Source organism: Podarcis filfolensis (genome assembly GCF_964270895.1).
Source record: "Podarcis filfolensis genome assembly, chromosome: 15".
NCBI classification, from domain to species: domain Eukaryota; kingdom Metazoa; phylum Chordata; class Lepidosauria; order Squamata; family Lacertidae; genus Podarcis; species Podarcis filfolensis.
Genome location: NC_139618.1, coordinates 3,470,115 through 3,493,939, shown reverse-complemented (window position 1 = coordinate 3,493,939; position 23,825 = coordinate 3,470,115). Strand labels below are relative to the sequence as shown.

At 45.4% G+C, this 23,825-nt stretch overlaps 1 protein-coding gene across 3 annotated transcripts in view; it reads right to left on the bottom strand.

Moving 5' to 3' along the window:
* The window catches only part of ULK2 (unc-51 like autophagy activating kinase 2), an 84,649-nt gene that overhangs the window by 49,306 nt on the left and 11,518 nt on the right, over positions 1 to 23,825 (bottom strand). For all 3 annotated transcript variants that reach the window (XR_014541903.1, XM_083587526.1, XM_083587527.1), the window contains exons 4-10: positions 10,400 to 10,432; positions 7,752 to 7,788; positions 6,585 to 6,758; positions 5,799 to 5,872; positions 3,664 to 3,765; positions 2,899 to 2,957; positions 2,640 to 2,722 (exon numbers count right to left, since the gene is read on the bottom strand). Coding sequence is in view for 2 of the 3 variants with exons in the window: in XM_083587526.1 (XP_083443652.1) it covers positions 2,640 to 2,722; positions 2,899 to 2,957; positions 3,664 to 3,765; positions 5,799 to 5,872; positions 6,585 to 6,758; positions 7,752 to 7,788; positions 10,400 to 10,432 (562 nt within the window). In the remaining variant the exon portion in view is untranslated. The remainder of the gene's footprint in view (positions 1 to 2,639; positions 2,723 to 2,898; positions 2,958 to 3,663; positions 3,766 to 5,798; positions 5,873 to 6,584; positions 6,759 to 7,751; positions 7,789 to 10,399; positions 10,433 to 23,825) is intronic.

Below are 23,825 nucleotides of genomic sequence, written 5' to 3'. Positions count from 1 at the left end.
CCTAACATCCCTAACCGGAAGTGCCACAGGAACAGCTGAGCAGAAAGCAAAGAGGGGGAGGAGAACTGCCCACTCTGCAGTATCTTGCTTCCCGTCACCTGCCCCTTCTCATCACATTGCTGCATATTCAAAACAGACGAAATAAAAATGAAAAGCCAATCTAGAGTCAACCTGCATTTAAATAAATGGATTTAAGAACCCAACGATCCCAGAAATTAAGTATCCATCTTAATAGGTGATTTACTTGTTTATAATTGTCTTCATATCCCACATTGTTTTCCACCAAGGAGCTCAAACTGGCATATATGATTATTCCTTTCCACATTTTCTCCTTACAACGACCCAGTGAGGTAGGTTAAGCTGAGTGAGCTCCAGGGCAGAGTGGGGACTAGAACCCCAATCTCTCAGCTCTTAGTCAAAGACTCTAACCAATGGAACATACTGTCTCCCCTCTACACTCTTAATTGCCACACCCATATCCTTGTGCAACCACCCTGTAGGGTCGGTTACACAGAAGGTGGCAGGATGACTGGGCTTGATCCCTGTGTCGGTTCAATGCTGGCAGGGAGGCCCCAGGGACGGCTCAACCCCTCTCTTCCCGCAGAACACCTTGTTTTCAGGGGTTTCTGCTATCTGGTTTTTGGGGCGTCCATTGCCCCAATTTGGTGGTCAGCTAGAGGCCAACTCAGCCGCTAGTCTCTGATCAAATGTCAACACGTGCCTCTGGGAACCTGCATGTAAATGAATTGCACACATGACCCTAGAACAAGCTTGTGAAAGGAGAGGCATCTTTTACATGAGTCTAATACACCCCGCCCTGAGATTATGTTCAGGATCTGGGAATTCACAGAGCTGAATTGAATGTTGAAGCACCAGATCTATTGAAGCGGAGTGACAAAGGGAAATTCAATGACACACTGAACAATGTGGTACTGTATATACAGTTAAGGACACAAATCCCTGAATTCACAACCAGAGAGATGGAGAGGGAGAGGGAGAGATATGCTAAAAAGGGTGGCGGAAAAGAGGTGAGACCATGGAGCATGCCAATTCTGGCACAGGATTCTGGAAGACAAAGGGTGGGTGAAACTTTCACCTATCCAGTGCTCAGAGGAGCTTTTATGGCTGCAAAAAGGAGGCTGGGTCAGGAACTCTATGCCTTAGAATCTGTGTGTGATTTCCAGAACCGTAGGACTCTGTCCTGCAGCTGCTCTGAGTTAGGCTAACTGCTGGGCAACAGAATTCCTTACCTTGAAGCTTTCTGATCTGATGATCCTTGCGAAGAGGCTGGCATGTAAAGAGTCCAGCTGAGAGAAAGTGTTTCTCTGTGGCCAAGGTTTGCCCCTTTCTAAGGGAATTCTCTCATATAAGAGAACCTGTAAGGGGAAGGGCTTTCTCCACTTTTCTAGAAGTGGGGGTGGGTAGGGCTTACTCTGCACCAATCAGTTTCCTTTCAGGAGTGGTTTCCCATCACACCCATTTGTTAAAACTCCCCTTTCGGGTTTGGGGTCGAGATGACAATCCTGCTTCAGAGACACAGCACTTGCATGCTGGTTCCTGGTTCCCTGAAAGGCATTGCTTCCTTCAGCACAGGTATGCCCCAACCCACACCATGATTGCACGATAGGTGGGTTCTGCTTTGGGCAAGAGGAAATCTCACCTGAGGGCTGAATGGGTGGCGTTTTGTGGAGTTTCTTCAGCCCATTCATTCTGTTAACTCTTTGTTTTATTGCAACACAGAGCCAAGTTGCCTGGCTTCAAACTCACAAGCCGGTGCAAAAATAAGGTTAAAGGGCCATGCATGCCTCATTCCAATGGCCAAGAGGCAAGTCCAGTACCCTGAACCTAAAAGTGGTCTACTCACACTATCCAAGCCAACCCCTTTTGCAATCCCACAATTAAGGAGTGTTTGGGTTGCCCTGACCATCTGATCTCACAAAGTAGCGCCAATGTTTTGCTCTTCCCCACTCCTTCTCCTGTCTTCTCTTTCATTTTCTTAATAGAGGTGACTCACCCCAATCTCCCAATCGCTTCTCATTTAACAAATGACTGCTACAGGTGCCACTTTGTACTTGTTCCATATTTGTAAGCATTCAATATTTTTTTGAGGCAACAGCTACACTTTGGAACCCTGTCTACTGCTATTGGGCAGTAGGCTCCTTCACGGTGCTCTTTTCGGTGCCTTCCAAAAATATTTTTCTTTAGACAAGCCTATATTTAGAAAGTTAGTAAGAGTTTTAATCTATTTTTTGTTTATTGTCGAAATAAATTTATTGAAAGGTTTATTGCTAATTCTTCATATTGATAATGGTATTGCTTTAAACAGCTTTGAGGTGTTGTTTTTTTACAATCATGCAGTGTATGAATTTTATGAAATAAAATAAATGAATTTAACTAAGACTTTGAACATCTGAAGAAGTGTTCTGTGTAATTCAAAAGCTAGCATATCCAGTGTGTTGAACAAGTTCTGTAAAAGGTACTGCTTAACTTTCTACAATGGACAAATACACCAAACCAAGACTGCAGCTCAAGCCTATTAAAACCACTAAACTGATAATCTTCAAGCACACTGATTCACACAAGAAAGCAAAATAATTACTTGGGCAGGGGAGGCAAGGAGTCATAAAATGTTTACTCACCAAAGTCCATTCTATCTTTCTGGTTTCTCTGAAGCAAACCCAACAGCAGGTCAGCCAAGGAAGCTGATGTTTCCCTGGGAACACTGAATACAGAAGAGAACTAAGTGGGAGATTTGTATTTTTACTATATATAAATCATACGAGTCCTACTGAACAAAACACATTGACGATCTGTCACCCTTCAACAGAGGTAAAGTTATTCAAATTCTTAAGATTCTAGCAGATATCAAAAACCCTCCACAAAAGTAGACATACATACCTAGGGATCAGATTCCTGTTCTTTTCATAAAACATTCTGAGGTCTTGAGGACTGTTAGCCTGTGAAAGGGAGAATAAGTGTGATTTGCCAAGTTGTATTTACCCCAAACCCCTAATGTCCTTAACATACACCTGTGTGAGAACAAAGGGCACCAAGGGAGCCTGGCTGCTGCTGGATCAGGCCAAAGGCCTACAAAGCCCAGGATTCTGTTCTCACAGTGGCCAAACTGATGCCCTCACAAGCACATAACATCTACGGGGAAATGTGTTTATTTAAAAATGAAGAGCAGATACCTACTGGGAGAGCATGGGTGAGGAACCTCAACATATGGGTTCAATGAGGTCCGCTAGGCTGGCTAATTTGGCTGGCCCAGCTGTTTTTTACTGGCCAGGCCCAGCTGACACTTGCCAGACATCATTTATTTATCCAATTTCTATGCTACCCTTCATCTGAGGATCACATGGCTGTTTACAATATAGAAATAAAAAAATACATAACCTAGTAACAAACAAAAATAATACCCTGCCACACAGTTAAAAAGGCCACAGATTGTTTAATCAGCCAAAGGCTTGGGAAAAGAGACATTTTTTCACCTGGCGACTAAAGATATGTAACTAAGGGGTCAGGTGAGCCTTCCTGGAGAGTGTTTCACAAGCAGGGAGCCCCACTCTCAACCTTAGGACATGATATGGAGGGGAGGATAGCATCCCTCAAACTGTTCCATTCTCTGCCCACTGTGGCAGGCAGAGTTTAAGCTGCCCATACCTGAAAAGGAGGCTTTCCAACCAGACACTGATAGATCACTGTTCCGATACTCCAGAGGTCGGCCTTCGCATCATAGTGCTGCGACATGATCACTTCAGGAGCCTGAAAGATGCAAAGAGTGTGATCATGGGTAGGAGGAGGAGTTAGGCTAGCACCAGACCATGCCATTACCAAGGAAGTAGGTTTAGTCATTGTTTGAAGACTATCTCTACCTCCAGGTCTGGTTCTGACCGGAAAGATGCTGGAATCAAGAGTGAGCCACATGACCTTAAGGTGCTGCTGTGCAATGCCAGGGCAATGACCCACAAGATCACTGCCGGCCATGACTTGATCGTGGATGGAGGAATTGACCTGTCATGTGTGACAGAGACTTGGTTGGACGAGGCAGGTGGGCCTGTTCTTGCCGCTGCTTGTCCACCAGGTTTCTCTTACGCACAGCAGCCCAGGTCATTTGGGTGGGGAGAGGGGGTTGCAGTGATCTTTAGGAAGTCATTAGCCTGCACCATGCGTCCTATTGGGAAGACCCAGTTTTCTGAGTGCATGTTCTGGAAGTTGGGCAATAGGGGCAGTACAGGATCCCCTTTGGTGTACTGATCTCCCCGCTGCACCAAGGATTCCCTGCCCGAGCTGCTTCAGGTCGCTGCAGATGTTCTCCTGGAGACACCTAGTTTGGTTGTCCTAGGGGATTTTAACATCCATGCTGTCCCTGAATAAATTTGGCCCAACTCATAGTTGCGGACATGCCTTAGACCTGGTGTTCATCTCTATGGACATGGGTGGTCTAACACTAAGTAAAAGCGAAACGAAGGAAGTGCCATGGTCAGATCACTTCCTGCTGCAACTGGACTTCTCCGCGACCCTTCCCCTCTGCAGGGCGGTGGGGCGGAGTTTCACAAAGGGCGAGGCACCATGAGAGAAGTGTCTAAGGGCTGCCTTCACACCAGCTTCTTTTTGCAGGATCACAGTTGGCTTTCTTTGCGTTAGAACCTGAGTGCGGCCTCTGATAAGAGTTCCTCTTCTGGGCCGGCTAAACCAGGGTGGGGGAGCACATTCCTCTTTCAAGACCAAGTTTCCCCTGAGATAACAGACACTGTGCCAAACATCGAATCTGCGGACTGGGAGAGCGCCAGCATCCTGCCTGGAACAGATTTTTCACTATCATGGCTGATCTATTGCTGCCTTTGCAATCTCCTGGTAAGTGTTATTTCCTGCTCCAAACACACCAATTTTTCAACTCCAATTTTTACTTGGAGGAGGGAAGCAAATTAATCCCCTTTGCCCAAAGTCTTTCTCCTGCCATGCTATGTAGTGTCAGAGGGATGCCAGTCCCAAAATATATTGGGGGGTGTCCCCCAAGTTGAGTAGGGAGGTGTATTCTTTTCTTTTCCTTCCTCCTGAAGGTCCCCAGATGTTGTGACTCCAGCTCTTCTCATCCTCAGCCAGCGTAGCCAACCATGAAGGTTGAAGGATGCAGCACTTAGGGGACACCAGACAAGGCAGTCTCAGTTCCTTGTCTGCAGAATGGGGATAACAGCACTGACTTGTAAGAGTGTTGGGAAAATTTACCAATAATGCTTTTACTGATAATACAGAATGCTTTGGAGGCTGGTCAGAAAGTTAGATTATTGATATTCTACTCTGATTTTAATGGTGCACTGTGATTTGCAATGATTTGATTTACTGACTTTTTCAAAATGTAAACCGCTTGCAGACAAGAAACAGTGGAAGAACAAATTAAATAAAGACAAAAATACACAAATCTGAGTAGTATTACTGAAAATTCTCAGTTTAAGGCCCCACCTTTACCAAATATTTAAAGAATCTTGGGAACAGTAGTTAGTTAAGAGCACTCGGAGGTGTTAGGAGACCCCTTTTCCTTTCCCAAAGCTGCAACTCCCAGAAAGGTTTAAAAGTCAATGCCCTTTCCCAGGGAACCATGGGAATTGTAGCTCTGGGAGGAGAACAGGGGTTTCCTAACAACTCTCATCACCCTTTTTAAAAAAACTACGGTTCCCAGATTTTTTTGGGGGGGGGGAGATGACTATTTAAAATGGCATGATACTGCTTTAAATATATAGTGTGGATGGGTCCAAAGTCTGATGGCAGCAATGAAAACTTAATGAGCTGTTACTCACCATGTACATAGGGGAACCACAGAGGGTGGCAGCCATCATGTTGCTCTGGAGATAACGAGCAAACCCAAAGTCAGCTGTTTAAAGGAAAGCATACATCTCTTTAACTACCTTTTGGTGGGTTTTTTCTTTCTTTCTATCTATCTATCTATCATGGACCAACTTGCTGCCCTTTTATGTTACAAAATACCACAAATATGAAGGCTTCCAAAGAAAGGGCCCCTTTTGCCGTCTCCCCCAGTCGCAACGCAAGCGGCTTTGGGGTCAGCAGAAACAGTTCTCTGTCAGCAGCTGAATGCATAACTGATTGATTCAAGAGCAATGAACGAAAGCACACCCAGTCTGCTTTGTTCCAAGACACCACTGTAAAAAGAAACACACCTGTGGAATGTGGGGATGGTCCATACATTAGAGCCAGGGTTCCTCAAACCTGAGTCTCCAGGTGTTTTTGGAATACAACTCCCATCATCCCTAGCTAGCAGGGATGCATTAGACTGAGGGGTAAAGCCAGACTGGTCAAGAAACAAGCACTCGAGAGGGTGCTACAGCCAATCACAGCTCTCCAATGAGCATCTCAGTAACAAATGCATAGGTTGGTCTTTAATGTTGCTGGGGGACCACCCAGAACAATCAAGACTTGGGTGGCGGGACACAGAGGTCCAGTTGAGCACTCACCATGCTCCTCTACCCTTCTGTGCAGATGTAGAAGAGAGAAAGGCACGCAAATGAGCAGTAATGTCTCACAGTCGTTTCCCACCCTGCTGAGGCAGCGCACCAGGGCCGACTTACCTATCTTGATGCGTATGCCGCTGATGTTGGATTTCCTGCGGTTGGCGTACGACAGCAGGATGTTTTGTGGCTTGAGGTCCCTGTGAATTATCCCTTTGCTGTGGAGGATACGCATGGCAGCAGCAATCTGCTGCAGGAATATGCGGATGGTGTCTTCGCTGAGCGTTCCTTTTGCTGAGGGAAGGAAAGTACTTTATATCCCTTTCAGAGTCCTGGAAACTTCCTGGCGTGAACAGAGCTCTTTGGGAAGCACTTAAGCATGCACTGAAGCTGCCACACTGAATCCAAAGACGGCTTTAAAAATGCTTTGCTCCAGCAGATACAAAATTCACTGGGAGACGGCTGAAGTCAGTGTTGGGCACTTCAGGGTCCTGTTACTTTCTTTCAATGTGATACTTTTAAGAGCGTTCTTAAACCTCTCCCAGTGGAATCAACAGGATTTAAAGGACACTCGTGCTTTGGCTCCTATGTAACACCTGTATACAAAAGGCAGTTCCCAACTTTCTATCGCACTTGAGTGTGACCAACAGAAAAATTTGCTAAGACAGGCCCAAGAGAGAACGAACACAGGGAAGAAAAACACATTGGTCTTTGAAGGATGAAAAACACCCTGTTTCCCCTGCAACAGCTGTGAGGCAGGGATCAATTCCCAAAATTAAGCATTTCTGAATCACCATGCAGTCTGTCAGCTTATTATGCTGGTCACATGTAAACGAAGCATCTCTCCTCCAACTTATAGTCAATGGAAGAGGAATCTCTTCCCCTGGCTTCCAGCACCTCTTCTCACAAAGCCTTATCGTCTTCCTCCAAAGATTTCAGGAAACGGTTGGCACAAGATCCCAGGAAATCTAAACAAAGGCCCGCTATCTTGCAGACTCAATTCTACAACAGAGCACAATGTCTTGCAGCATGCTGACCCTCCCCGGTGCAATTCCTTTTTAAAAATGTATATGGAGAAAGCATGACTGACAGGAAGCGGGTGCCAATTTTAGCTTGAACTAGTTTACTGGCAGCTTTGAAAACAAAAGGGTATTAAAATACACAGCCAGAAAACAAACTCCCTCCAGCCAGTCATAAACTTTGCAGGAAAAGAGACAGCCACGGGGCAGCGTCACAGCACACCAAGACTTCTGAGCCATGAATTAAGAACCACAAGCAATCCATTACCTTGTAAGTAATCTGCCAGGTCTCCACCGTTGCAATACTGCCCAAGAGAGAAAGGAAATGGGTTAGTATCAGATTTGCGGGTGTCTGCACTTCTCAGCCTGCTTGTGCACAAGGCCCACAATAGACCTAACATACCATGGCACAATCAACTGTATCAGGATCTTCCCCCAGGCTTGGGTTATCCTTTCCCTTCCTGCACATAGATATCCCTGCCACAATTTAATTTTCTGAACTAACCATGGAGCAGCTACATTTGGACTGGCAATTTTCACTAAACCGTGGCTAGGCCACACCACCAGTTTCCAGCCCTTGTAGTAGTAGTAACAATAATAATAACAATAATAATATAACCTGTATTTGGAATTGACCATAATTTGTGAAAAATGCTAATGTAGATACAACTCAGCATCTTGGCTCCATTCTGAAAAGTAAGGGGAGGGGGACATTTCCAAATCAGACAGCGGAGGGGGCATACGAGTCTCTTCATTGATGGTTAGGAGATCAGAAACTGCTCCATTTGTAGGAAGCCTGAGTATTCAATTATCTTAAAAATCGATGTGTGTATATTCAAATACATTTCCTATTATTCATATTTAACTAATTTTGGAGAGTTAACAGACATTTTGGTTAAGAATCACAGGTATTGTGAACGAGGCTGCTATGTAATTTATGGAACTCACTAAATCATAAGTCTATTTTAAGTGCACCTGAAATTAACAACCCAGGTTGTATTACTTACTTATTTATTTCATAAAATGTATCATTTGATATTTTGTGTTTGTGTGTGTACATGTACACACCCACACACACCCAAGTGGTTAATAGCAGATCTCCAAGTCATTCAGCAAGGCAATGTGAAGCTATATTAGTTGTTTCTCTGGGTAAAGGAAAGAATGCTCTCAAGCCACAGATGAACAAATACAAATGAGAGACAGAACTTTTTATTTATTTTTTAAGAGAAAGAGAGCCTGCTGCTACTCGATGCAAAGGAGAAAGCACTGGAAATATGTAAGCTGTTTTCTGCCAAAAGTTTAGGGAAGCCATAGGGTTTAGAAGAAGAGACTAAAATGTTTGGCACAACACCCTGTTCTCAGCTGCAAACTTCCAGGTCTGGAAAAACCCTGTGGTGTCTTTATGCTTTGGGAATTTGGAAGCTTACAGCAGTCACTGGTGAACGTATTCTTTTTAGGAATATTGCAGGTCTGCCATTAACCACCCCATGCCCACAGCTCAACAGGACGTCATCAGTGACAAATAGCTCCTACTAACAGCCTCTCCAAACACTGAGCTTTGAAATTCTCATATACGTTGGCTTCAAAAAAGAAACCATAATACTGAGTATCTGGTGTTCTTTCCTGTACAGCAAAGCCTCTTACATCTTTGCTCAACCTCCATCACTTCCCCCCTCCCTAAACTCTCCATTTTCTTTCTTTCAACTTTGACACAGCTGACGTGGGCTGTAGGAAGAGGACATTCAAGAACACACCATCTTTAGTAACTGTATTTTAACAACTATAGCACCATGAGCACAGACGGAACCTCTTAACTCAGACGTGGTCTGCACATCATTGTAAACCATAGTTAAAAGATAACATACGGTTTAACGTGAACAGGCAGTGAGGTGGTGCACGCAGCTGAAACTGGAGGAGCTTCACTCCTCCCCCTTGAATGCTGCACCAGGAGGAAACAAACCACAGTCTGGCTTTCTGTTGCATTCAAAACAGTGCATGTAGTCTGTTTCTCTTAAACAACCCAAGGGTTCTGCTCGTGGTTTGTCTGGAGATAAGCAAACCACGAGACAGGAGACACACATAACGACAAGCAGAATGATAGCTTGTCTTCTTTCCCCTCATTGGTGTGCCAGGAGAAGAGCAACTCACTGCAGCATGCAAGTCGAATAATGCTTGTTCTTGTGAAGACCACAGTTTATTTTAACCATATTTTCATGTGACATGCGAACTAGATTAATACGTGGGCAGCAGGAAACAACGGAGCATGCCCTTCTTCACTGCCAGTATTATATAGACATTCGAACTAGGTTTATCCAGCCCATCTTATATGTTTCCTGGGCGTTCAGAACAACACAACATCCCCCTATTACTACAGGAAGCGAGCCCAGAAGTCACATATTCAGTCGCCAGATTTTGCGCTGCCATGATAGATATTTGACGAAGAATGATCTATGCTACAATTCAATCCTAAACTGAAGGCCCATATTGTTAGATCCGCACTTCTGAAGCCCACCCCATTTGGCTGTGTTAACTGATCTTTTAATTTCTCTTATAAATTTTTACTCACCCATTATCTATGCTTAATTAAGTATTCTATGTATATGTTTAAATCTACGTTTGGTTCTAGCTCCTATTTATTTAATAATTATTCGCTTGGATTCATACTGTTATGCTATTTATGTATATGTTTTGCTTATGCTGGTCTATGACCGTAATAAAGTACTTGACTATGTGCAATATAAACATAGGTCATTCTAACTGCACACTTTGGGCGGCTGGGATGGGAAGTAGCACACATTCTCTTGTTTGATTCTACAGCTAAACAAGGCAGGCTGCAGTTTGTTTGTATGGCATTTCAATATAAAAAGAAAAATACTAAAATCCATCAAAGGAGAAATTAGAAAATTCAATACACACCTCCATTACCAGAAAGACAGAATTGGGCATCTCCTGAAAGAGAAGCAGAGAAATTTCTTATTTAATAATAGGAACAAAACTAAAGAGTCAGACCATTGGCCCATTTACTTCAATATTGTCTATACCAGGAGTGTCCTGCCCCCCCAATGGGTAGATCACTGCCAGTCCCCCCCCCCCAGGAGTAGATTGCAGTTAGTTGGGAGTTGGACGTCCCTGGTCTATACTAACTGGCAGTGGGCTCTCCAGGGTTTCAGGCTGCGAGTCTTATCCCAGCCCTACCTGAGGCTTTTGGGTTTCCACATGCAAAGCAACAGCTCTGCCACTTAGCTGTGGCCCTTCCGCAAAGGAAGCAGATGATGATATTATTCAAAAACGAATTCTAACCTGATGTCTCAATAAGCACTAGCAAGGACATACACACACAAGTGCTCAACTCAAGACTTTGCCTCAAACCGTAGTTAAGAAAGCTTAGGCTTAAACTTTGGCACAACATATGAACTGCCAAACCAGATTTTTGGACTACGACTCCCATCATTCATGACCACTTTCCATTTTGGTTGGGGTTGCTGGGAGTTGTAGTACAGAAGGTCCAGAGGCTAAGGGGAGGGCCTATTAAGATCTTCTTCCTTAACTGCTGGGGAAATCCTTCCTAGTTTTCATAGCTGTTGCTCTCACATTTTTATGGCTATGATATGAGCCGTCTCTTTTAAAGGTGGTGTATGCAAGAGTATGAATGTGTGTGTGGAAACAGAGTCAGAGATGGAGAGATATCCAGAAAAAGAGAGATTCCTTCGTGAAGAAGCTGCCATATGTGGGCAGGAGAGACAACATGGAGGCAGTAGGACCCTGCCCATGTGTTCCTGGTGCTTAATTCATATACTAAGTGGCACAAGGTGAGAGCTGCTAAAGTCCCACTAATCTGCAAACCCAAAACAGCATTATTTTTATTTTTTACAGACTAACAGCCTGTTACTTTACACATGAACAGAAAATATACCATAAAATTTGCCAACCACTTATGCATGACAGCTTTATCTTGTTGTTAATGAAGGAAACATTAGCCCCTCTCTCTAGGAATCAATCAGTTTCCTTGGTGTTTTTTCTAGGGATGCTTTTTCTCTCTCTTACCGCTAGCATAAAGGATAATTATTTGAAATACTTCCAGAGAGCCTGACTGTGATGAGCAAAGTGAAGCTGAGAGACTGGAGTGAGCCATACAAAAAAACACAATTCTGTTTTCAGATGTTAGGCCTGGAGCTTCAGAACCAGAAGAGACAGTCACCGTTCAGCTCTTTTTGAAGAAGGCTGCTTGCTTCCCCCAGCAAAGGAAGCCACAACCGATCCCACCTCTTAGAAAGCTCAAGGTTAGCAAAGGCACCTTCTGTTGAGGCTGCCAAGACCTGGAATAAACTCAGGCGTTCAAGTCGCAGAGCCCAAACATTCAATTCAAGCTCCCCACATGCTCTGGGAAGCTGGCCGCCGAAGCAAGCTCTGGGCACAGAACACCCTTGTGGCCCAGGAGAAATCTGATACAGCAACAGAGCTGAGATACCTCCCTACTGGCTTGACCTCTCCTGACTCATCTGGAATCCAGACTGTGGGGAGTGGACTGCTCCAAGGACAAAAATCCAACTGTAAATTTGGCTCACAACCTCCTGGGGACCAGCAGCAACCTTTCCCTCTGTCCCAAACAAACAGCAAAAACCGCATTTGGCAGTTGGGACCCACATAGGGCTGCAAACAAGAGCCTCTGTGGACCCACAGCATGTACAGCAATGGATTCAAATCCAGGGCTCAGATCCTGTCACAGCCATGAACTGGTAGGGCAACCTTCGCAGCACTGGCACTGCTTCTGTCAAACTCAAACTGGCACTACTTCTGTCAAACTCAAACTTCTCGCTAATAAGTAGTAAGCAGCAGCTACAACCTCAGCAGCCCCAGGGAAGTTGCTAGGCTTGCTCTCAGCCTAGGACAGGCGTTGCCAATCCGTAGGCACAGTGACACCTTTGAGGTCTCACCCCTGGTGCCCCTGACATCTCTTGAGTCCCCTCACCCACTGCTCCCTTGCTCATGAACTAGTGAGCTTGGCTGCTTTTTTGTCCCTTGAAAATTATATAGACACTCTTTCCCAATTCCTCTTTCACCTCTATGTGCTTTTAGAGACTCACTCATTCTATTGCATCTAACTTCTACCAAAATTCCTTGGAAAAGCAAAGTGTTGTGTACACACACACACATTTTCTTTCTCTCTCTTTTTTTTGGGGGGGGGTGGAGTGGGGAAGAGGAAGGAGCTTATCTGGGGAAGCGGAGGGCCCAAAGAGGGCACTCACTCAAAAATCCAAATGCGCCCATGGACCTAAATAAAAAAGATTGGTGACTCCAGCCCACTCTGGCAGCACCACTACCTGATTCTTTCTTCAAGATGCCAAGGACTGAACTCAGGACCTTCTGAAGGGAAAGCGCAAGCTGGGACCCCTGGGACCACCCCACAGTAGCTGGGATTGTCATTTTTCATTCAACCCTCTGCCTCCATCAGGGCAGGAATCTCGCTTATTTTGCTGCTATGGATCTTTTAGTGGGAAGGGGGGATAAGAATGGCCCATACACAGTATAAATAAGTACATATGCAATATACACACATTTGGAGGCGCAGTAGACAGACATATTATTAGCTGAAAATAAACCATTTATTCTCAAAAATAGAAATAAAAGCACAAAGGCCCTGATAACTGTGCATAATCTAAATGACAAGGCTTTAAAATAAAGAGGAGAAACAGCTTACATAAGTGCTCTGGATAATTCTAGTTATAGCCGAGCCTGTAAGTGAATGCAAAACCCTGGAGTCTATTTCTAATGCGCTCCCTGGCTCCTTTATTAAAGGCAGATGCCTTTCTGCAGATGCCTCAAAATGGGCAGCACACATCCAATGGTGCAGTGAAGGTGGCTACTGCTACAATGTCACCTGTCAGTCTAACATGGTGGGCATCCTATGCCCCACTAACAGCAACATCAGGTACGTAACACTGGGTGTGGGGAAGCAACATCCACTCATCAAGGGGCACCTGGAATTGACACTGTTGTCCACCAAGTGCATGGAACACACCAACCAATATGCAGCAATGACTGCAATGACATCACTTAATCCATTCCATACTCTCTACCCCAGGCTTGTCAACCACGGAAGGTAGCCCATCTATGAGAAGGAAAACTCTTGATCCTAAACCTCCTCTGCCTTGTGGGTTATCTTTGGGAGAAGAAAAGGCTAAGGAGGAGAACCCTACACAAATCTGGGGTGGAGTCCCTAAGACGCCATGTATGCCTCCTTCTGGAAACTCTGGCAGCCAAGCAGGTGTCCAACGTATTGCTCTACTTTCCTTTGGACTACATCAGCAAGGCCAAGAGGTGGGTCTTGTTGTCTGGGCAGTCCAGGACTTTGATACACACTGCCTAGGCTTGTACCTTGGGGAGGTCACTTTGGCGCTGCTAAGGCAGAGATTTGACTTCACCTCCAGAGGCACACTCCATTGTCTCCTCAGACAGACATACACAACCCTCCTCGCACACAGTGAACATGCATGTACCAAGTCCACATCTTCCCCTCTACCCCAACCCAGCTAAAGCTACAGTCCTGCAGTTAGGAAGTCAGCAAGCCAGGCCTAACGCTATGAACACCAGCCCCATCTCCCACCCCTGGCAGCCCAGACACAGCCAATCAACTTAGGGAAATAAACTAGGAAGAGGAGGAATAACCCTTCAATCCAAACAATGTGGTAACGCCACAGCCCAGCAGTTAGGAGGGCCATGCGGACAGAGACAAAGTTGCCGTCGCCACCAGCAGTGGTACTGGTTCTTCCACACAGAGTGAGCTTAGAACGCTGCGTGTCACATTTCTGTATTGCAGTGTTTGGGGTGGGGCAGGCAACAGCAAGCACTTTTGGGAGTGAACCATTTGGCTAAGGAAGACTATGGTTGCGGACTCGACTCGAGTGCTCACCTGTGGGATGTGGAAATGCAGCAGCTGTGGCGGAGAAGGGGGCTACTGTGTTCTTGTCTTTCTTGTGGGATTCACAAGGGCTTCCGATAAGCCGTTGCAAAAACAGGATGTTTGACTAGATGGGCCCTTGGCCTGACACAGCAGCTGGGCTCTTCTTGTATTCTTAAAAGCCTACTTTTCTGGCAGCCTGGCTGACCCAACAACATTCTTTGTTTACAAGCAAGTTTTCACTGGCAAGATGTTCTATTTCAAGGAACTGTGCATTGAAGGGGGGTGGACTAGATAACCATTGGGTTCCCTTTTCAACCCTACAATTCTATGCTTATGACTAGAACGTCAAAACCGAAACCCATCAAATATTGCAATCTACGAACCTGGACATTACTATTATAATAGCAACAAGCGTCGTAAAAAAAGGACAGACTTCAGACAGTGCTAAAAAAGCTTAGAGGGGCCCAACCAAAAGGGAGGGGGGATACTGCTGGAACAGCAAGAGGGTTGAGAAGAGGTAAAGCGATGTAACGGGGTTGCAATGGTCTCCCAAGGGCCTAGACCAGGCCTGACCACACTCTCCCCTTCCTTCCGATGGCTAGGAAGAATTCCCAGCTCAAATGGAAAACACAGACGTCACAGAAAGTGGTCCCAGCTGTGACCCCTGGCACAGACTGCAAGGAGACAGGGCTGGGAAAAGATATCCCTGAGACTGTGCCATGATTCAGCCAAGCAGGGCAAGTGGCACTTGGGACTAAGAATAGCCACATTTATAGAATGGTCTTACTCAAACTACATCCCAGGATGCCTTGCATCTTACCCAGATGCCATTCTCTTTCCTGTCCCGCAGTTCATTTGGGTCAACTGCCAGTATCTGTTGGTTATTTTCCTGGCAAATTTTGGGATCGCAGCTCTGTGCCTCCTGAATACAGCCAGTCTGATTGCCACCAGCGGTTACCACAGGGGGCATCTCCCCCCTCAAATGCACACACTTTTGCTGTTACTCCAGGGTGCTGTGACTGTGTGAACAACGGGAAGCCAAAGCTCCTCTCCATGGGAAGACAGCCAAGGGAAGTAACAGATCAGGGGAAAGGAGCCTGTCTGCTGGCTATCACAGCTGAACCAGTCAAAGCTTTCACTGAACAGCACCAATGGTAGAGGCCTGAAGGCACCAGAGAGGGAGCCAAATTTTCTCTGTCCTCGCATGGCCTCCAAGGAGCAACAGATAAATCTTTCCCTGTCGCTGCACGCCCATCCTCGGGTAGTGCCGCACCCAGTTTACATTACTCTGTTTTCCTGGAAAGAAAAGAGGAGCCAACAAAGAACTGGCTGGAGAGAAAAAGGAGTTGGGCAAGTCCTTCAACCAGCCTCTCTGAAGCGATGGAGCAGTGTTGTTTACTTTGCAAGACTTCCTGCGAAGAAAGCGAAACTTCTAGGAAAGCAGATATCCTTGGGGATTGGAAGGCTGGCTCATACAAATGAGGATAGAGACAGAAATCAGTGGATGACTGAATGAAAGGATTCCTCCTGGTCACTCTGTTTGCTTGCTTGCATGGAGCAGATGCATCCTGTCCAAACTGCCCTTGGCCCAAACATCTTGCCAGCAGTAAACTTGTGGGACTTTTATCAGGAGACCAATCCATTAAATCTGAGAGGCAGATCCATTCACTCATTCCAGTAACTAATGTTTAGGACAAGGGGTTCACTTTTCTTTTTAACAGCACCCTCTCACTGCCTCTTTTCTTCTGTCCGACTAAACTCATTCACAGCCGCCTTGGAAACAAGTTTTCAGGAGAGTTGTTCAGGATTACCCAGAGCAGAATGTTGAATTGCACACAGCTTCACCAAAACACAACGGGCAAGGCTGCAGGTGTGCTTTGCCAGTACAGGAAGATGCTCCCTTCTGTGTCAAGACTGCATGGATTCTCCAGCCCTATCTGGACAAGCTGGATATTGAACCTGGGACCTTATGAAAGCACAGCATGTGCTCCTCAGCTGAGCAATGGCTCTTCCCTGCAACAGAGAAGTTGCAGTATTTTCTTCCTGTAAAAGCCACGTGCCCGGGTTCCCACCAGAACTGAACACAAGCAGGGCCCATAACTAGATCTCAAATGGTATGCTTCAGCCTTCAAATGTATAAACAAGGCCACATGCAAAGTGCCCTTCCCTCGCAGCCGTACAAACCAGGAGCAACAATGACACCTTTTAACTTTTTTGTTCTATTGAAAATCACCTGGTGAGGACTTTGCTCCAAGAGGCAGGATGCAATTTAACAAGATTAACTCAAGTCCTTTGGGCAGAGGTCATCAGCTGCATAAATCTGGTTTTGGACACCTCCTTCAGATTTACTGACGTGAATGTTCTATTGAACTGTGTGCCGGTCCTTTGGAACCTGACAAAGGGACAATATAAGTGACTTCTGGGGGCACTTATGGTGGCTTAACGCCTAATGCTTCAATACTGGAAAGAGGCTACTGCCCCCAATGACACAGAAGACATGACTCAGCTGGCAGTATATGAGATAAAGGTGCTCCTCTAAACACAAGACAGGCAGGAAGTTGTCTGTTATATAGACTCTATATATAGATCTATTTGCTTGGATGTCTGAGCACCAGGTTCATCTGGACCATCAGATGTCTCCCACAATCCCCCTTATTTATATGTACAGAACACATCGTCTTGATTTATTATGGTTAAGTTTGTATTGTTTGCCTTTGTTTTTGTTCCTTTTTGAAAAGTTCAATAAGAAACTCTTAATAAAAACAGACGTAGGTAAGGCTCAGCCTTCTTCCTTGCCATGACCACCCAGACATCCAGGAAGCAAAGAGTAATAAGCTGGGCTTCACCACATTTCCCAGAGCTGCAGCTACTACCTCCATGCTTGAGATTCTGTGATTCCCAGCCTTAAATCATCTCTGCATCTAACATGCCCTGGTGCAGCAGAACTGAGGCGAAGTGCACACTTTGGTTTTTGCATGTTCTCCATTGATCGTGAATGAAACGGAGGCCGTGGCCACACTCTTCCTTCAGCAAAAGAGAAGTGGCACAGAATGTAGTAATGGGAGTGGAATCCAGCTTTCTTCCTGCCCAGGTTACTAAAAATACCAAATTTCTAAGCCTTATGACTCCACAGACATGCTTGAAAATAAATGCGAGTCATGCCTGCTGCAATCTCAAAAGTGAGAGAGTGTTTGTGTGTACGTGAACAAGATTTCTGGTGGCTGAAGGTTCAGTGCCCTGCATAGCTCCATTACCCTACACCAGCCTTCATCCACCTGGTGTCCTCCAGATATTTAGGACTAGAACTCCCAACAGCCCCAGCTGCCAAGCACTGATGGGTGTTAAGAACTTAAGAAGAACCTGATGGATCAGACCAGTGGCCCATCTAGGCCAACATCCTCTTCTCCCCTCTTGCAGTTTCCAGCAACTGGTATTAAGAAGTATTGTTTTCTCCAACTGTGGAGGCACAGCACACTTGCTATGGCTAGTAATCAACAGGGATGGATGATATATCAATATATTGTCCAAAACCCAGTTTGAAGTTCATATCATGATATTGGTTTCATAAGATTTGACCCAGCAATATACTGCGAATCGTGTGTGTGTGTGATGCAAAAATCACGGTGCAGGAAAAAACCATGAAGCCAGCCAATGCCTCTACATAGCTCCATCCTTATTTCAGACATTGTGATATGTTTGGCTGGTGATATATCACAATGTTGAAAACCAGATATTGCCCAGCTCTAGTCATCGGCAGCCTTATCCTCTATGGATTTGTTCAATCCTCTTAAAGTCATCCAAAGTGGTGGCCCTCCTGTGGAAGCAAGTTCCACATGTCTTAACTATGCTCTGCATGAAGAAGTACTTTCTTTTATCTGTCCTGAATAGACCATTTCTCTAGCCACTTTCTCCATGCTATGCATAATTTGATAAAAGGTTATAGCCCCAAACATCTGAAGGGCGCCAGGTAGAAGGCGGCTTGCCCCACACCCTTTAAGTGGCAAACCTAGCTTATGTCTTGCAAAACAAAAAGTGTGCTGTTACAATGAGGAAAAATGATGCACAGTTGTTAAATTTAACTACAGTACAAGGATGATCTAAACAAAAGGACCATCCCAGAATACACAAGCTCAAGCTCAGCTGACAGTATTAGTTCCTTCCCACTTTCTGTTCCTCATGGGTGGCATTTCTATGAACTCCTGAGGGTGCAGCGCTTTGTTTACCATTATTTATATAGCACCAACAGGATGCTCCGCCTTGACAAAAAAGGCAGAAACCACACCATCCTCAAAAGGAGAAACATCTCAGGGACTTCTGGTCTGCTTCACCAGGGATAAAAGGCGATGCACATCGTCAGTTTTTCCTACCAAGCTGGCTGCCAGCCACAGACAGTTTCAAGACTCCTAACTGCCCGCCAAAAAAACGACTGCGGCTGTGGCTGCTCCAGCTGACGTGCCAAGATGATTGACATGCAGGACCAAGGCATAAATTCCTGCCAGTTATGGGAACGCTCCCTCAAAACATGTGTTGCCATGGCATACCCCTGCACGGAACACGGGCTCACAGGGGGACAGCAGAGGCTGCGCATTCAACTGGGAATGAATGTGACCGCAGCTCAGCGGGTAGAACACTTGGCATTGCATGTAGAAGCTGCCAGTCAGCCTCCAGATAGAAATAGCGCGAGGGAACAAGCAATGGGGAAGAATCCTTCTCTGCTAGAAAAACACACATACACACAGAGCTGCTGCCAGTCAGAGTACAGAGTACTGGGGATGGATGAATAGTCTAACCTAGCATATGGCAATTCCCAATGTGAGGAGATAGAACTGTAGTGATGGATGGGATCCCATGGGTCATCTAGTCCAATCCCCTGCAAAGCATAGACAATGGGCCAGTCAAATAATGGATACTTCCATGGGATATCCACCGAGCCTGCAGACATCTCCAAGTGGCAAAGGTTACCGCCTAAGACTACCTATGTACTTAAGGACAGCTGGAACTGTTCATCAAGTGGCAAAGATAAGGGACTGCAGGTTTCCGATCCATGTCTAAATCTTGGGGCCTTCCAATATTATACCCTGAGGGAACCATTTACGGTATATAGAACACTTCCCTAGAAGTGGATGTGAGGTCAATTTAGGGCACACATCGTTCATTGTGCTGGGTGAGGAGGTTAAGTTGGCCTGGTTGGTTGGTTGGTTGTCCTAAAGTAAATGAGTACAAGTTTTAGTACACGCCTCATAATCTGCTGTAAACAAGGGCTGTTTTACTAGGTTTGGGAAACCTGAGTACACTAACACTTTAGCCAAGAAATCAGAAAAAGACTGATCGCAACTAGGCACCCAGTTTATGGAACTCCCTATCGCACTGGGTTCAGTAATGCCTGATACTTGTTGGGTGATCATAGGCCGAGAAGCGTTTAGTGTTTCATGAAGAGCTAATCTGTGAGTCTGGTGAGGCTAAGAAAGTCTATTATTTTGCCAAGTTGCCCCTTATATTAGCAACTCAGGCACAACATTCCTTACTTGTCTTCTTCACTCCCTGCCAAACAGATTCCCCTGTCCCCTTCCTGGACCAAAGATGTACACTGCTTGTAGGCAGAGATGTATTCACTACCATCCAAGGAACAAAATTTGCTCTGGAAGCTAAGAAAATACAAAAAAACTTAGTACGGTGGGTATATAATCATAGAAGTGTAGAGCTGGAAGGGACCCCAAGAGTCATCTAGACCAACCAATCCTGTCCACAGCGATCCCTGGGTGGGCTCAAACCCCAGCCAGATGCACTGACTCACTGCACCACTGGGGAGAAGTTTTTATTCTGTCATTGTTAAACAGCTGCATAGCTTACAATGCGTGAAGGGGTGTGATTTAAATTAGGGGGGTTATTGCTTTTCTGTTTCTCTCTCCCTCTCTATATATGCTATATTTATATTGTGGTGACCTATGGCTATAACAATTATGCTTTATTCAACTGATCTATAGCCTTATAATTCCACCACCTTTCCATCCCCCAGCCTGCCTTTGGTTTTCTTCAGTTGCTTGCACTCCTGAGACAGGGACAGGCTCTCCTTGCAAAATGCAATTAACTGCAGCCCCCAGCTGCTCAAGATGCAGAGAGTGACCGCATGAAAATCAACAGCAATTATCAGCCCTGCTTTTGTGCAATGCTCTCTGACTGTCAAGCGATGCACAGACATTAATGGCTCACCAATTCACCGGGGTGCATTTCCAGATGAATGAACATTGTTTGCATTTCCCCCCACCCCACCAGTGCTTGCTTGAGCCAGGCTAAGTGATGCATCAAGCCCTCTGAGTTTGGTTGAAAGCGAAATACTGGGTTTCCAGGTGTCTGTGGGCTCAGACAGCTCAGCTAATACAAATCAAGGCCCGTGAAACAAAAAATTGCAGGGAAAGTATACAAGCTCACTTAATGAGAATGTGATCAACCTGGAGCAGGCTTTCCTTTTTGTTCCAAGCATTTCAAACTTCTGGGGGTTTAGGGAGGGGACTAGATTTATTACTATCTATCAGTGACACCAGTCAGCAGCTTAATATGCTAGGGCACCAAACTGAGCAGCAGGTAAAATCTCTCAGCGCATCCTCCAACCCAGTGTGCACAACAAACTTGTGTTTGTTACTGGTTATGGATGGCTATGCTCTTGCCTCCAAGATCAGAGGCTGTATGCTTCTGAATACCACTTATAGGAGGGGAGAGTGCTATTTCACTCAGGTCCCACGTGCCTGTTTCCCAGTGGTGATATCTGGTTTGCCACTACAAGAACAGGACGCTAGACTAGATGAGGACAGCAGACTCTTATGTTCTCGGGGTTCACCTCTACACTTGACCTTCCCATTTCTTCTGATGTTCTCATCAGAAGAGCTTGGCAGCTGGATCAGACCAAAAGTACACCCAAGCCCAGCACTCTGTTGCCAAAGTAGCCAACCAGGTGCCCCAATGGGGAAGCCAGCAAGCATGATCTGTCACCACAAGTGGAATCCAGAAGGTAAGAACTGGGGGAAATATGCTCATCAAGCAAGTGACGCTCTCTAAATTATTATTATTTTACTAAACAGGTGTTATAGGGAAGGTTTATGTATTTATTTGTATTTAATTCATGAGTCACCTAATTAAGCAAATATTTTCGAGGCAACAAGGCTGTGCACTTGTTCTCTTCCCATCTTTCTAGAAAGAGGTAAAAAGAGAGCTGGGACAGGGGAAGAGACAGTCAATGGACTAAGGGCCATGCTGCAGGCTTGTTCTGGCCTGGAGGTCACCAGTTACAGTGTTCACACATAACACTAAGCTAGGCTTGGTCTTATTGTTCTGCTTTGTTCTCCTTCCTGGCACAAGCCAAGAAGCCTCAGCTTCCCATTGCATCCAGCCAAAGACCATTAATGGTTGCTCCCTAGCAACCCACAATCAGCAAGCCAACAACAAACAATGGCTTCAGGCTGGCTAGTGATTGTGGTTTGCTAAGGAGCAAAAAGCCACAGGCTGAAGTTCAGAAATAATGGGGACCAGGGATTCTGGTTTTATCCTGCATGCACCAAGGAGTTTTTCCAGTAAGGACTTGGTAAGTGGTACGGACCATTCATAAAAAAAAATGAAAAAGACCCTCAACTGGATGCTTTCCCACAGGCAGATCGGCTGAATGATTCATTCTACAAAGCACTTTATATTTGAAGTTGCCCAAAACATGAATGCTGGCTGTTTGAATAGAATGGCGTGGGATCTATCCTATGTCAAGTCGATTGAAAAACAGCATCAGCACTGGAGGGAAAGAGAGAATTTAGCGGGGAGGGGAGAGAATTAAGTTGGGGGGGGGGCCTGGCCAACATTCAACTCCCCTCCTCCAGTTTTATCTGGTTATCAATTTTTCCACCTGAAGCTTTTGCAAGAGGGACAGGCTTTCAAACACAAAGTTAACCAATCTGTCAGAAGAGCACACTTAGAACAGAAGCGTGTTTTTGTGTTAGATTGCCTGAAGTTAACATGAATGAATGACATGTCCTCAAAAAGGAAGAGGATTGCTCTGTGGCATCCTGAAAGCTACGTTATTCTGAACAACTGACTACACCAGTTCTGATGACAATACTTATTTTCTACATTGCACTCTTTGACTCTAGACCATGTAGACAAAGTTAAGTCCAATGTTATTAGCTAGCCTGACCAGATGTACCTAGGTCAACTAGTATCAGCCACTCCTATTATATTTTAGAATAAATCAATCTGTTAACTGAGGGTTATATGGGGTCTCTTCCTGTATACAAAAACTTCCAAAACAAGGCAACCAGGCAGGGGGCTATTTGCCTCTTCTGTGCAGAACACATCACTGTTTCATTGTCTGTAATTCTGTGTGGGACAGCGGAAGTTGATCACTCTAGGAAGAACAGGCATTTTGTTGAAAAGGAATTATTTCCAGGCTATCGTTGGGGACTTAGCGAAGGAGGACCTGGTAATTGCTTGTTTCCAGCATCTACAAGCAGCCACGTGGTATGGTTCACTCTACCAAACCTGTGGGGTGAAGTGACCTAAATCAATGCAGTGTGGGCAGAGCCCTATGGTAATAAGAGGAGAGGAGCACCAAGGGAATCTCCATCCTCCACACCCAGGTTCACAATGAGAAACATGGGTGGAGCTACAGCAGAGGTTCTCCTCTTAGCCCTGGCTTTCCCCCTGAAAGGCTGTGCAAAGGGGATGCAGGAAGCGCATGGTCTGGGGAGGGAACAATGACAAAGCTAACCAAAGCCCAGCTATGGAGTCATAATCATTCTTTGCCGGCTGTAAAAACTTCTTACTGCTGATGACAAGAGCCGTTTCATTTAAGTCTGGCACCACAAAGCCTTGTTTTTGTTGACTGCAATGCTCTTTTCGCACATCAATTTCACAGAGACCAATTCCCTCTGCCAAGCTGCAGTGTCCTGCCAAGTATTACGTTTCCTTACAAAACTGTGCATGAAATATATTCAAAAAGGTATGACATTCACATATCCTTTCCTCCAGCAAACTGGAGTTTTTCAAAATCAAGTCCAAGGCTGGAAGGAAAACGCTACTTTCCCTCTCACCTCCCTTGTCCAGCCCTGCCATTAAGACTCATGGGTACCACGAGCAAGTTTTGCTAAGCTGGCAGCTGTTCAGCTCAGCCCAGGAAAAAAGATGGTGCCTCCCAAACAACCTTTATGTAAGTAAAAGCAGAGCTGTTACAAGCGGGAGATGGAAACAGATCTTTGCTATATTTCTCAAACTGAAGAGTGCAAAGAATTAGTCCGAAAGGGCAGAACTGGCCATGCAAGGAGGACAAGCGAGATCAGAAGGGACTACTTGTGCTAAACAGCAAAGCAAATGCTTGACTGGAATCTCAGCAGCTATGACACTCTTCTGTCGAACAGACTGCTGGAGCAGAGAATAGCAAGGAAATCTCAAAGAAATGACACTTGC